This window comes from Equus quagga, chromosome 1, assembly GCF_021613505.1.
Source record: "Equus quagga isolate Etosha38 chromosome 1, UCLA_HA_Equagga_1.0, whole genome shotgun sequence".
Classification (NCBI taxonomy): domain Eukaryota; kingdom Metazoa; phylum Chordata; class Mammalia; order Perissodactyla; family Equidae; genus Equus; species Equus quagga.
Window position 1 is genome coordinate 38,303,717 of NC_060267.1, and position 15,243 is coordinate 38,318,959.

General features: G+C 37.9%; 1 protein-coding gene across 1 annotated transcript in view; it reads right to left on the reverse strand.

Moving 5' to 3' along the window:
- PDE3A (phosphodiesterase 3A) overlaps positions 1 to 15,243 on the reverse strand; it is a 284,159-nt gene that overhangs the window by 33,441 nt on the left and 235,475 nt on the right. Inside the window, exons 5-6 of the mRNA XM_046683775.1 lie at positions 11,948 to 12,072; positions 1,178 to 1,397 (exon numbers count right to left, since the gene is read on the reverse strand). Coding sequence (XP_046539731.1) covers positions 1,178 to 1,397; positions 11,948 to 12,072 — 345 coding nt within the window. The remainder of the gene's footprint in view (positions 1 to 1,177; positions 1,398 to 11,947; positions 12,073 to 15,243) is intronic.

The following is a 15,243-nucleotide window of genomic DNA, read 5'->3' on the forward strand; positions in this document are numbered from 1 at the left end:
GTCTATTTTACTACAGATCATACTTTTTTTTTTGTGAGAGGAAAAAAGATGGGATTAACATGCCACAGAAATTATTTTATTAAAAAAGCTGTCATAGAGAGGTCAGCAGAGTAACTCTTGGATGGAAGAATAAGTTTTCACTGTGGCCCTGGCCAAGCACAAATGATTTTCCCTTTACAAATATTCGTAAAGAGAGAGGAAGCAAAAATAAAGATTATAAGAAGAGATAACATTCATTTAACTTATAGAATTTATGAACAAAGGATCTGAAAATCAAATTTGTGAGGCTTCGAACTGAATATATTGATCAAATCTGGGCCTGTGAACCAAGTTGTGTGATATTAGAAGACTGACATGTAACTAATTTATTCGAATAGTTATCCTCATTAAGCTTTGAAAAGAAACAGCATTTTATTCAAGGCACTCTCACAATTATAGTTTAGAAACACTCAACTCTTTTCTACTTAAAAAAATATTATAATGCTTTAAGATCAGTTATTCAAGATGAAGTTGTTACTGAAGAATAATAATTCGTGAATCAGTCAGAGGAGGTATTTCTTAGTGACAATGTTGGCAAAACAATTACTCTTGCCACACTAGACCCTTTGTTCCTATCCTCTGTGAAAAGACAACACTTTGTTATTGTATTTCAACCTGACAGAGCAGACAAGCAATTACTCAATTGCACTCGGAGACCCGTTTGAGTCCGGCCATAACGTGCCATGTGTTATTTGCACATTTTTAAAGTGATAAAATGGGAATTGCAAATTTAAGATAAAATACTTTTAAAATCAATATAAAATCCTTCCTGGGGAACAAGTAAAAAAATATTCCAACAAAATATCAAAGTATATTAAATTAGGTGATATGATCTTTTAATCATATGTTTTATGCAATCTGCATCAGTAAGCAGATGAAATATACAACTAATTATTTCGCATCATCTTCAGAGATCAGCTGTTTGGACCATATGGACCCTAAACTTTCTATTAATAGAAACCCACTGAAAAAATACATTTCAATTATAGCCTATTCAACACAAATCACATTATCCTATACTTTCTTGGCAACTACTTTGGCAAACCTACACATAGCTACGTGGACTGGTGGTGAGCATGGAAAACCAGTATTGGTTTTACTATTAGTTAAACTCTAGTTAGCAATATAAAATCCTTACCTGCTACATATAACAGGTGGAGGCAGGATCTGAGGAGACAGGTCAGGGGCGCTCTGAGTATAAGTTAAGGCCCTGTGAGAACTTAGGCCTTGTTTGGCAGTTGTGTCGGAAGATTCTGGAAACTGCGCTGCCGAAATTTTGCTGATGGGGCTGCTGGCAGGAGTCCCTTGGAGAGGTGAGGAGCAGGGCGAGGAAAGAGGTGAAATTTTAGCTAGGGCACCTGACAAAGAAAGAGAGTTATTAAGTCAGTAAATAAATGTCTTTGTAATTCAAAATTGCAACTCAAACTTCACCCTGGACTCCTTTTAACTCAATAAGGATCATGTGAGTACCCACGCCACAGGGTTGGCCTCCTATGAACGTCACCATCTGCAGACAGGGTGTCCAGTGGGGGAGTCTCCACAGCATGAAACGCGAGGAACGAATCATCATGAAAAACTCAGTGGCGATGTTGGCAAATCCAGTTAAAACCTTGGTGTTCTGGAGCAACTTCAGGACAGAAGGATATTATTTTCTTCTCCCATTTTTGTTTCTTTTGTCATTCTGACATGATGACAATAACTAAAATTTTCTCACATTTGCCTTCTCTTAGGTTGTGAAGTTTTTAGTAGCAACAGGATCTGCTATTGTTTTAAACATTAACATATGTGGAGCAGAATTTGGCAGGCATGCGATGCTTCAAATATGTAAATAAGATACATTTTTGAGAGGTAATTAACTTTATTAATTGTCCACGTTTTCAGTGAAACTACTTTGTGTGAAATAGTACTTTGATCAGAATAATTTCTGAAGAAAACATTTAAAAATCTAACACGGTCCATTTCAGATCAAACAATAGGCTTAAAGCTTATATTTTGAGTGTGGATATTTGTGCCAAACTGTGTTTACTCCCGATTGTGAAAATTTTGCAGAACACTGGCTTGGATTTCAAAGTGCTGATGTTTGAGGACAGGGAGCGCTCTTTTGAAGTCTCTCTCTCCCAAACATGGAGAAGGCAGCCTGCACTTAAAATTGAAGACTAAAGAGAAAGAGCTTCTCAACAACTACCCGCTTACTGTTTTGCATGATTGTATGGCTGACCAACCTACTGTAAAGCAAATGAAACGAAACCATTACAAGTCATTTTCTATTTCTCACCACTCTGGGGAAACGTACAGCCAGCAGCTCTCACATCATCGAATAATCTATGTGGTGACCTGGCCGCCGGCTTAATTCGCTTCCAATGTCCAGTTCTCTCAAACCTTTTATTTATCACACCCAAAGTTTTCTGGTCCACTGAAAGGAACAGGAAGCTTGTGGAAGGGCTTCTGTCATTTTCGTTTTCGCTTCTCTTTGGCACTGTTATTTGTTTTGTTTCGTTTTAAAAGACGAGAAATCGCACTCTTCCTTTGATTAACTGTGGAGGCCAGCTACCCCTCCTAGTCTTTTTCTCCATCTTTCTATTGATCAACAGATTAATCCCCTGCTTTTACACTTACCCACTGAAACCACTCAGACCCAGAGAGGTTAAATAACCTTTCCAGCGTCACAATGCTAGTAAGTAGGAGACTATGAAGAAAATCCAGCTATTCTTAGTAAAATGTGGTGTATTAGCTCATACTTCTACCAGAGACTGCCCAAGGGGGAAGAAAAATCCATTATCTACTAGGCTGCATTTGTATCTCTCTTTACAATGACATGCCTTATGGTTTTAATTTTGATGTCTATTTCTATTGAAAAGACAGCTATTTCACCAAAGATGCTGACAAATTTTCATATTACATAATCTCCTGAGCTAAAGAAAATTAAGTTCATTAAATTTCTAACTCAGAGTTTCCCACCCAACCTGTCATGTGTGCAGCAAGTGGGTTACACGTGCCCTATGAAGTTCTAATGGTTGTAAAACTTTTAAAAAGAAAGATTTCATTTGGAAGGTCCAGAATAAATTCAATTTTTAACATTATCTCTAATATTTTATACTTAGATTTTATTATAATTTTATAAAATTAAGGAAATAAAATTTTCACCAAGCTCTAAATCCCTTCCCATTTCTCCATTGCTATATAACATTATCATATTCACAAATATTATACAATATTACATATATACACGGATGTTACATAAATGTGTGCTTTGATGTAAAAAAAGGTTGGAAAGGGTTAGTTTAATTTAGACTATTTGTTAGATTAAGATTGACTGAGTCTCCAGATAATCTTAGAAAAGCAATGTAAGCATTAAGGAGCTGGACGGGGTATAACGTGGTATAAAGGTGACAGGTATTTGCAGAGTAAATATCTCGATCATCTGTTCACTCAACAAACATGGACTGCGTGCCCTGTTTCAGGGACTAAGAATGCAGTAACGAAACAGAAAAATTCCCTGCTCTCACGGAGCTTCCATTCTTTTGTGGGAGACAGAAACTAAAAATGGAAGAAGAGAGGGGCTGGCCCCGTGGCCGAGTGGTTAAGTTCGCGTGCTCCGCTGCAGGCGGCCCAGTGTTTCGTTGGTTCGAATCCTGGGCGCGGACATGGCACTGCTCATCAGACCACGCTGAGGCAGCGTCCCACATACCACAACTAGAAGAACCCACAACGAAGAATATACAACTATGTACCAGGGGGCTTTGGGGAGAAAAAGGAAATAATAAAATCTTTAAAAAAAAAAATGGAAGAAGAGGAGGAGGAAGAAAGAAGATGAAAGAAAAAAGAGGAAGAGAAGAAAGAAAAGGAAATCAAGCAGTTTTAAGTGACGTGAGGAGAAGTAATGCAGAGGGTAGAGAACAGAGAAGGGCAGAGGTGCTCTAGGAGAAAAATTTGAAGAGAGGCCTGATGAAATATGGAAGACATTTAGCCAAGCATCTGAGGAAAGCATGTTCCAGAAAGAGGGACTTCCCTGGGGGGTATCAGAGGATCAGTCAGGAGGTCAGGTGGCTCAGCTTAGCAAAGAGGAAGAAGGGGGCCGGGAACATGGTCGGAGACATTGCTGGACAGGGCTGGACAGGGCCAGCGGGGCAAGGCAAGCTTTGAATTGCTGTATCTTAAAAAAAGAGACTCCTGACGGCCAGAGCTTTAGGCAATTCCTTTATTATTTTCATAGCTAATTGTGAGTTTTCTGACAGTTTCCTACCACTTTTTTACAGTAATTCAAAGCCTGTGAGAACACTGCCCAGCTCTGTCTTGACACGATCTATCTTCTAAGGTAATTTAAGAGAAGAGTGATTATTTTTTCATTGCTAATTTTTAGTATCTGCCAGCTGATATCCTCAGAGAAATGCAACTCACTCTCACATACAAATTTAAAAATCCACTCAACGATTAGAGTTCTTAGAACACACAGATTAACTAAACTTATACAAATAAGCCGATTTAGGACTCCAAACTTACTGCCTGGGCCGAAACTTAAAATTAAACCTTGTACCAGTGGAAACGTGCTTTGCTTCTGCAATGCTATTTGTCTACATGTTCCGAACACTTTAACAAGCATGGGTCTTGGCAACACCATGAAAAGCAGGGATATTTTTATTCTGTAGGTGAGAAGATAAAGGTATAAATATATAAATTCCTTTTTTTCCCAAGCCACACTACTATTTCCCACAGGGTGCATTACCATAGTTTACTTAAAGGTTTAAAAACGGAAAGGATTAGGAATGCCACAGGAAAGAGGCACATATTTACGTACTTTAGTCTTCAAATAGATAAAGAGATAAAAGTGCAGATGATAACCAAATACTCTTTCCTTCTAGAAAGGATAGTCTACAAATAAATATCCCAGATACAGGAACAGGATACTCCAAAGGAAAGGGGAGAAATGGCCTTCTTATAAGTCTTCAAAAACAGATTATTTTCTAAAATGTTTTAAATGTAATCATGTCTAAAGTTAGAGGGACGAACTTTATGACCTTTGAAGTCTCATCCAACTTTATGTTGCACACTCACACATTTACACACACACACTAATGAAGGGATTCAGATAAATACACATTCTCTCAACTATATTTATCTTCATTTTATATTTGAGTGCTTTTAAGAGACTCCAGAAAAAAGCCATAGGTCACGAAATATAAATCTTTATCAAATTACCCTCAAACGAAATACTTAAAACATTTAAAAATTAAAAATATAACTTAAAAAAATTCTAGAATACCAGCTCCTTTGAGTAATTTAGTCTTTCATTCCTTGCTCCTGAGAGCATGAGAAAATGTGTGTCAAGACACAAGGAACTTTGGGCAATCAAAGGAAGATGATAAACAATACTGGAGGGAAATTATTGAACTGAATCCATCTGTTTTGTGCTGTAAAACTCTCTCAGTTTAATTCTTCTTTTTTTGTGAGGAAGAGTGGCTCTGAGCTAACATCTGTTGCCAATCTTCCTATTTTTGCTTGAGGAAGATTGTCCCTGAGCTAACAGCTGTGTCAATCTTCTTCTATTTTCTACGTGGGATGCCACCACAGCATGGCTTGATGAGTGGTGTGTAGGTCGGTGCCCAGGATCCAAACCCACAAACCCTGGCCACTGAAGCAGAGTGTGCAAACTGAACCACTATGCTACTAGGCTGGCCCCTCTCTCAGTTTAATTTTAGTTGAACAAGAAAGGAACCAGCATATCTGATACACACATGCCTCTTTTCCTTGCCCACAGGAAAACAGACAGCCCTAATATTTTTCCAAAACAAAAAATGTATCTAAAGTATAGAGAATGCAAAAAAAAAATCACAATGCCGTAATTAACATTCTCTCTCGTTTCAAATTTTCTACAGGAAAAACTCAGTCTAACTTTAAAGCTGTAGAGATATTTGTAATCATTGTAATAGGATTACAAGAATCTTGTAAGAACTATAAGAATCTGGGAAGGAACTAGTGCAAATTCAGTAAGTATGAATTAGATGAATTTTAAAAGCAGAGTGACATCATGGCAGCTCCACATTGTCAGTGACTCATAACAGAAAAGCAATATTGAAAATGCAAATTACATTGAAATCTCTTGCTTTTATGCTTTAATCAAAGGACTCCGATGTGATTTCATCCATTTATTTTATATTAGTAACTGCATAATAATTGGTTATGTTTTAACTATTTAAATCAATGCTGCTGGATTGAGCTAGAGGACACGCTACTTGAGTTGTGTAAAGAACAGCTTTCATTTCATTGCAAATTTCATTTCTTCTTGCACCAGGTCATTTGTCATCGTGTTTTTCATCTCTGCTCTATGCGTGCATCCCTCTACCTCTTCTGCTTATTGCTCCTTATGTCCTCCTCAGAGTCTCTTCAGACTTTATTCGATTCCATTTCCTTATACTCTTTGCCAAATAAAGGGGCTTTTCCTGGCCCCTTTCCATATAGTTTATTGAAAACCAGGTGACATCATAGTCAATCACATCAAACATAGCACACATCAAACAAACTTAGCGCAATCAACCCCAACACGCCATCAGTGCAGGAAACCAAGGGTTTCAAAACAGAAGAGCCCATGTGATCAGGACGAACTGTAATTGAATTTCAACTCTCTCATTCTTGATGGATGTTTCTCTCCCTTTTGGCAGACTTTCAGAGATTTATTTAGTTGAATTCAACATGCGTAGAATATGGGTTATTTTATAAAATTTAGCTCTGCTGCAACAGCAGCCTAAAGATGCCACAATGCAAAATGCCCCCCAAAGTAATCATGATGGAGATACGTTATGGCAAGAATGGGGGGAGGCTCTTGCCATGTCTGTGGCTGTAACTTCTGGCATCTGCCTTTGTAGTATCTTACATGGACATTCTTTTCCTTTTATACTGTGTCCTGTTCTTGAGTGCAGGCATATGAACTGGGGAGAAGGACACAGGAAGACGGCGTTGTTCTTCATGTCTGTTGAATCACTTGCTCTGTTATTTTCAGTGAATACACTAACCATAATTTTCAGCTTCTTGACTTTGCTACGTTTATTATTTTAATAATTTTAATTTTACTACCTAAATGAAGAAACTGAGAGGCAGAAAACCAAATCTTTCCATTATTTTGCACTCAGCCTAGGACAGAATCAAAAAATTCTAATCTTAAATTATCTCAATTTGTTGTTCTCTTATTTTTTTCTGGTCTGACGTCATAAAGACAAAAGTAAGGATTCAGGACTAATTGTGCAACCTTGGGAGTGTTACTTAACATTTCTGTGCCTCAGTTTCTTCATCTGAATCCCTTTTCTGAGCTACACAAGAATGTAGAACACTGAAATTCATATTGCATCCCTTGAGTTACATATTATTATTGTCTGATGTTTTAATTCTGTCCTTAAACAAATCTTAAAAAAAATACCCACAAATCTGTAAATACTATTATTTATGCACATAAAGTTTATTTGGATTTTCAAATTTATTTGTTCACCTTTTTTATTAGATCTCAGACTTTCTCTGATATTACTTTTCTTCTTTCTAGAACACATCCATCACAAATTCCTTTAAGATTTTCCAGGTGGTATAGTTTTGACTTATCTGAAAATGTCTTCAGTTCACTCCTATTCTTAGGAGATAGATTTGCCAGGCACTCAATTTCAGTTTGACTATTACATTCTCTCAGAACTTTGAAGAAAATATTCTACTGTGTTCTGACACCCTTTATTTCTGACAATTCTGCTCTCCGACTGACTGTGTTTCCTGTAAAGGTAATGTAACTTCTCTGGCTGACACTAAGATTTGTTTTTTGTCTTTGGTGTTGTGTAGTTTCACTATTTTGTGTCTATGAAGCTGGGTACCTGAGGATTACGGTAGATATCCAATAAGAACATGGTTGCCTTTTGACCTTGTTCATAATACAGAGTAGATGAATCTTGTCAATTTGCTGTCTTCTTGTTTAACTTGAGGGGTGACTCAGGTCTCGAGGATTTGTGAGTTTGTTTTGCAGAAGAGAGAGAATGCCACTGGGGAGGTTGCCGTCAGCAGATGGCCAAGCCCCAGCAGCCCTTGCAGATTGCCCAGGGGCTTAGTGGGAGTGACTTCTTTGTTTCTCCAAACTCCTCCTGCCAAGCCCCTTAGCTCCATAAAAACCCCCTGCTTTTTGCTCTGATTAAGGTGGATTTGAGCAAACCCATGCTCGCATCTTCTCATCTTGGCCAACTCAAATGGGGCCTTTGTCTATCTCCAAGCACCTATGCCTCAGTGTTTGGCTTGCTGCGCATCGGGCACGTGAACTTGAGATTAAGAGGTTCGGTATCATCTACGTGTGAATTTTTCTCCCTACTCTTCTTCTCAAATAGTCTATGTCCCCCATCCTCTATAAAAACTATGATTATGTATATTAGACTAATTCCTTCTACTATATCTCTTAAAATCTTTTACATTTTCCAGTTTCTCATCTATGTTACATTCTGGGTGATTTCTTCACATTCTCTGCCTCCTAGTTTACTAATTATCCCTTCAGAAGTCTCTTATGCCATTTAATCTATCATATTTCCTTGATTACATGGCGAAAGTTATATTTAGCTGCTCTGTAATTATGTTTTCTTTCATTGCTGTTACTTTTATGACCTCCTGTTTTTCTTTAAATATTTAAGTATTTTAAAATTAAATGAAATATTTAAATATTTAACATTTAAATATCTCAACCCTTTTAGTGATCTGTAAAGTTGTTTTTTTTTTTTTCTGTTTTCTCTAACTCATGGTGTTTCCTTGTGCACTTAGTGATCTTGGTTTTAAGCTCCAATTTGTTTAAATTTGATATATGGAAATTGCATGGGCCTTAACTGGTGATCTTTCCTCCCAAAATTATCTGCAGGTATTCTGTAGGGAGCCAAGGGGTCCTTCTGACCTAGGACCAGTGTAGTGCCCCTTTAAAAGTCTCAGATTTAATGTGGAATGCTCAAATGCAGTCCCCCACTTTGCTGGACTTGCAGAGGAGTCACCCTCTGAGCTAATCTGCATTTGCCCTCAGGGTAGTCCAGTTTAAGTATCTGCTCACCTTGGCCTGTTTCTGGCCCCCATGAAAGCTATATCCTATTTCTTGAAAGCTCAATCCTTTTACTTAGGTTGTTATGACTTTTAAGTTATAAAATTTAATGAACATTTCCAAAGAGCAGAGAGGACCAGATTAGCTTTTGGAAAAGCAGATTACCTTTAACAGTTTCTCTCAGAGATGCAATTCCAAAAAAATCATACTTTCCGAAGGCGGTGTCTTCCTACACTAAACAATAGAGATTTAAGCTAAGTTTGTGCTTAAATGGTTTCAAGAACTAGTCACCAGTATAAAGTGGGTGATCAAAGGGGAAAGAAAGTACTAAATGTTTTTTTCTAGACATAAGAAACAAGAGCAACAGAATTGCTTTGTTAAGTTAGGCCTCTTAAATGTTTATATTTCAAGGTGGCCTCTGGAAATACTTGTGGAATGTGACCACTGTTTCTCTAACATTGATAGAAATAAAACCAGCTCAACACAAGGTTGACATGAGGGAAGCCATATTGTAGAAAAGAGACCATGTCATAACTTTGAATGACCTCTAACTAACTAACCCACTAACTAACTAACCTAACTAACTAACTAGCTGGATTTGCACGCTCCAGGAGATCCACCTGCTCTGTAGATTTTACGATCCCTGCTAGTGCATATACCTTCCAGCTGCGATAAGATGATAACTCCGGTCTTTTGAGTTCCTTAGGAATGTGATGACCTCCCAGACAAAGTTTATGCTGATAGCCATGATCAATGAAAACTGAAAGATCTGGTGTGGCCACTCCCAGTCTGTACCACCAGAGGGTCAACATTTCTAACCTCCTCCCCTATAACCCACTGGCCTATATAACTGCTTCAAGATTCTGTGCTCCCCTTAAGACGGTTCTTTTGGACATTAGTCAGCCATTTTCCCTCTTGCTAGCAAGCTGTAATAAAATGCTCTTTCTCTGCCACCATCTTGCCTCTTGACGATTAGCTTTTGTCTCATGGAGAGCAGATCATGCCCTTTGTGCAGTAACAAAAACATTGCAATTTTGAGGACTTCTACTTCTGGCTGTCATGTGGTAGTTTGAGTTTAATCCATGCTTCTTTGAGAACAAATAGAAAAGCCGAGTAAAAAACAAAAACTATCAAGGCAAGACAATCAATTCCAAGGGGTTAGGTTCCCAGAGAGAAGAGACTCTGAAGGGTGAGCCAAAATCCTAGGACCTGTTCTTCCCTTCAGAGCATTTTTTTCCTAACCACTGGCATGGAACAAAAGGCTAAGAATCCAGACAGAAGGATACAGCTATTAGGAAGGCTGGCCAGCAGAGCTTTTCGCAATGTCATGAGGCTGATGACACAAAAATGGGAGTTTGGGGCTGTCATGGCAGCCAGAACTGAATGACGAACAGCTCAGTGAGAAGGGGGCAGTTTTCCCCTTGAGCCATTTGGTGAATTCTTAAGCTTCTATAAAGGCAGAAGACTGAGAACCTAAGCAGGAAGCCACTGAAAATCTCATCAGAGTTTTCTGCAGGGCTAAGGGTGAAAACTTGGAGTTAGAACAGCGCAAGGAGAAGTCATAGTTAATACCCCAGATTCTCAATTGGGATTCTAGGATTTGGAGACAGAATCTGACAAAAACTGTCTTCCGCTTTTGAGTTAGCACAGACTCTGATGAAATGATGTCATCTTCCTCCAAATCATTTCACTTTCCTCCATGGAACTTTATTGTTCTTAATTTTGACATGTAAACTCCTTACCACACCTCCCCAGGTCCTGTACCATCTGGCCTCCATCTACATATCTGTGTTCATCTCCTTTCTCTGCTCTCAGTGCTCTCCCTTTCTGTCTGCTAGCTTTGCCAGTCAGTTAGAATGTTAAGTTCCTCAAGCTTTCTCTCCATGTGTTGGCTCTTACATCTCTTTTCTTCTCTTTCATTATTTGAAAGTCTTCCCTCACTTCCTTATCATAGCCTTTAACATATCATATAGCAATAGCTGTTGACCTGTTTACATTCCCCACTAGAATGAAAGTGAGAATTCTGTGAGAGGAGGAACTGGGTCTGGCTTAATCACTGCCATATTCCTGAAACTAGTTCGATGTCTGAATAGTGAACACTCCACAAATATTTGTTGAGTAAATGAAGCTTGAGGGAAGGGAGAAGCTGAACCTTAGAAGTATTTGGGGTACATTGACACCAAAAAAAACCCTATGCAGTATTACATGCCAGATCCTAGAAGGGAGAAATCACACCATATTCCATCTGGCACCTGTCTGAAAGGGAAGAAAAACCTCCTGCCACGTGCTGTTGAATGTTTTGGTTGCTGACTTGTAGGCTCTTCCAAAGGGCTCTCAAAGGTCCTGAATTATATTTTCTCTAAATTTAAATACTTCTTCCTTTCAGTATTTATATTTGGGAGTATGTGTGTGTGTACGTGACATAAAGTAGGAATTTCTTTGAAAAAATTATAATATGTATAGAAAAAAGAAGCATTTCCTTGAGTCCGCATAAATACCATTCTCCTGAAAAATAACTTTCTTCTAAGAGACACTAAACATACAATTGAAATTTGATAAGTACATCATTAGCTTTTATTATTATAAGATGCTGCGTTCAAAGATTATCCTCAACGATGACACTGATTTCCCATTCGTTCAATAAGTTCAAGATAGGATGTTTGGTACAGCAAACTTACAAGAATCTATATCATCACATAAAGTGGAAATTTCAGTAACCAACTGGTTATTGAGGCCTTTTCTATTCAGAACAGTCATGCCAAACACATCTGAGTGTAGGGCATTCTCAGAATCTTATCTCAAGACTTAAGGCTTAGTTCACTCCATGACTGCACACTCGGTGAGTATGAGCTCTTCTCCCAGTGGGTTACTGACCTGGTCGATTGGGCTTTTTAGCCTTTACGTGGTTAGCTGCAGAAACAGCGTAGGACGAAGTGAAGGATCTGCTTTTGGTTAGGGTCATCATCACTGGGTTATTCCAAGAATCAGGACTAACAGCACTATAAAGGCAGAGCATAAGGAAAAATGAAAAAATTATTCACCAATTATTGCGGCAGATCTTGCAGAACCCAACCATCATTTCCGTAATAGATTTGGCATCTGAGTCACAGTCCAGGTTCAGTGACAGAACCCACTTGACAAAATAGGACAAAATGACAAAACAGGGTATCTAAGTTCAATCTCTGCTGGAGGGAGACAGCAGTCATGCGTCAAGCATACCAGGTTAACGAAAGAGGAAAGAGAACTTTCCTATTTATCCAGTTCACAGGAACCAAAAGCTTTCTCATTTGACTTCTATAATCATGTTCCTCACGGATTTTCTAAAAACTTGGCAAATTAACTGATTAAGACGCAGGTGAACTTACATTAGTTATGCATGGCATGATCCTTCCTTCTATGCTCTTTATTATTTATTATTCTTGGTGTATCTAAATTAAAAAACGAAGTGCTTATAAAATCCTTCAAGATAATATTCTTTGTAGTATTTCCCTCTGAAGGAAAAGGTTAGCAACTGGCTTTTAGCCTACAATTTATTTTACTGGTGACACTGTAGAAAGAAAGGGGTGATGAGCCAAATCCCCTTGTAAATATGGTACTGATGGACCTGCTGCTAAACACACTGATGCTATTGACTAGGAGAAGGGTAATGGACAGTGAGTCTTCACGTAGGGAAGGCTCTTAGCAGAATATCCTTGGTCTGTCGAGGTTACTATTGTAAATAAATCTGGAATTAATAGATCTGTGGAAAGTTGGGATGGAGAATGTTACACAGCCATGTAATTAATGGGATATAAATTTTGGAGGTGTTCCAAACCAAAAGTTATCTGGAAGCATTGCTCAAAACCTTACATGTTGAATCTGAAACAGAATCCAGCGTAATTTGAGAGAAAAGGATTTAGGAAGCTGAGTTGACAATCTTGGACTGCTCTAAGGGAAAAGTCTGTGTTTTGCTAACACCTGTGTACTTCAAGCATTAGTAAATTTGGTGCTGGGTAAAATCTATAATTTGCATGAGTATAATTTGACCCTCTGCCAATCTTAGATTGCACTGGAAGCAGGACGTACCTGGTATGTCTGAGTGGCTTATTGTAAATAAACCTGAAATTGATGGAATTATGGGGTCGTGAATGGGTGGAGACTGTCATTTAAGCTGTATAATTAATGAGGTATAATTTGGAGGTGTTCCATAACCAAAATGGCTTTCTCTGTGCAAGCAACGTCATGCGTGCCTTGCTCAGAATCCTGCATTTTAAATCCAAACCAAAACATGTGCTAATGTGGAATAAAAGGACTTTTAGGAGCTGCAGTAACAGTGTCAGATCTTTCGAAGGGAATAATGCTGAACGTGTGCTTTGCTATTGTATCTTTTGATTATTAGTAAATTTAGCAATGACTAAGATCTATAATTTATGTTGACTCCTATTTCACTCTGACACTTATTTCTTCTTTTTCATTTTCAGAATTTTCTTCAATTGTTGACCCAGGTATTTTAAAACTTTATCTTTTCTACTTACTTCTAATAGCAGTTTACAAAATATATATCTATATCATAAAAGAGATTTGAAATATGGAATGAGCTCTAGCAATTATCAAATATAACTAAGGAAAGCAGACAAAATAATATTTGCTTCATTCTTAGAATGAATTTTTGTTTCCTTCTTAGAAATCTCATTCTAGGCATTCTACAAATGCCTAGGATTTTGAAACAACAAAATCAAATAAAACTTTGAATTTGAGCTAGATAACAACACTATTTCCTTATAGCGCTATTTCCATTCAACTTCTTTTGCTGGACTGATTGACTTACAAGATTTACTGTGAAGAACTTTTATGTAATGTATATTTGGCTGAGGAGTTTTAATTTCTCAGTACATTTTACAATGAATAGGTTATTAGCTTTTTATGTAGACTTTTAAAAGATAAAACCTTTGTTTTTTAATTTTTCAAAAAGTTCTATTATGAAAGCTAGCTCAGAAATTGCCTACTACTATTTTGTTTTTTTTTTTTTAAAAAAGCACTTAAAATATGCTCATTTTGAAAAGTTTTATAAAGTTCAATAACACAGTAACTTTAATGTAGGGGGAATTAATGAACTTCAAGATAAATAAAATTCTAGCCATATATCCCATTCTTAATAAATATTAATTTATTAAAATATATATTATTAATAAAATAATAAATCAATAGATTTATGTATACATATGCCTTATAATTTATGGGCACTTTCAAATAGATTGCTTTATGTGATCCTTGCAATAATTTTCAGCTTTGTATTGACTCTCACCTTCTCGGTTCCTGTTTAGATCTCAGGAATATGTAATAACTTGGATTTTGGAGAGGAAAATAGGTTGGGGAAACCTTTGCTTGGTCTCCTCATGCTGACACAGCAGGGGAAACTATGTGTCTGCTGTGGAAGATCTCAACTCTCCTCCACAAAAGTGGGTTTTAGAACCTCAGTCTACCCACAACAAACTTCATCCTAGGCCCTAAACGTCTTACCAGGTCCTAACCAGGTTTCTTTTACTGAATTTCCAGCCTCCTTTGTGTCTAATAGGCAGAGGCGGGGGTCAGTTCCTAGGTCGACTTGGTATGGTCAGGGTAGGATTTATTTCAGACTTTTTTATTTCTTGAAAGCTTTTTTTTTTAAAACTACCTAGCGGTATTCTCCCACCTAATTTACTTCCCAATTGTGCCCTGGTTCCCCTTTTCCTACGGATTCCTTGTAGGAGGCACCAAGGCTCTGACTAAGGGCCTGCTTCTCAGGACACGCATCTCTGAGTGGTAGGGCCAAGACCCTTCCGATTCTCAGCCAGTCTCCTTTCTCCTTGGCTGTATTTAAAACTCCCCAGGGGTTAGTCATCCAGCTGGATACCTCCCGGGATATAAGCTGAGGACTGTCTCTAATTTTCACTTCCCACTCTGGTCCTTCTTTTGATCACTGGAGTCCTCAAAGAACCTCAATAAAAGGACAGACGTGGAAAGGAAGAAATAAAAGGGCCAAGAGGGAAGAAACTACAAGGGCTAAAACTCAAATCAGTTTTGAAATCAATCAGCAGTTTTGACAATAGGTCTCCTAAGTGAAGAAAGCTTTAACTTTGGTTCATAATCAGGGCTGGAGATGACCTCTGGTTATCTTTTCACTATTTTCACCCACGACAAAGAATGAGTCA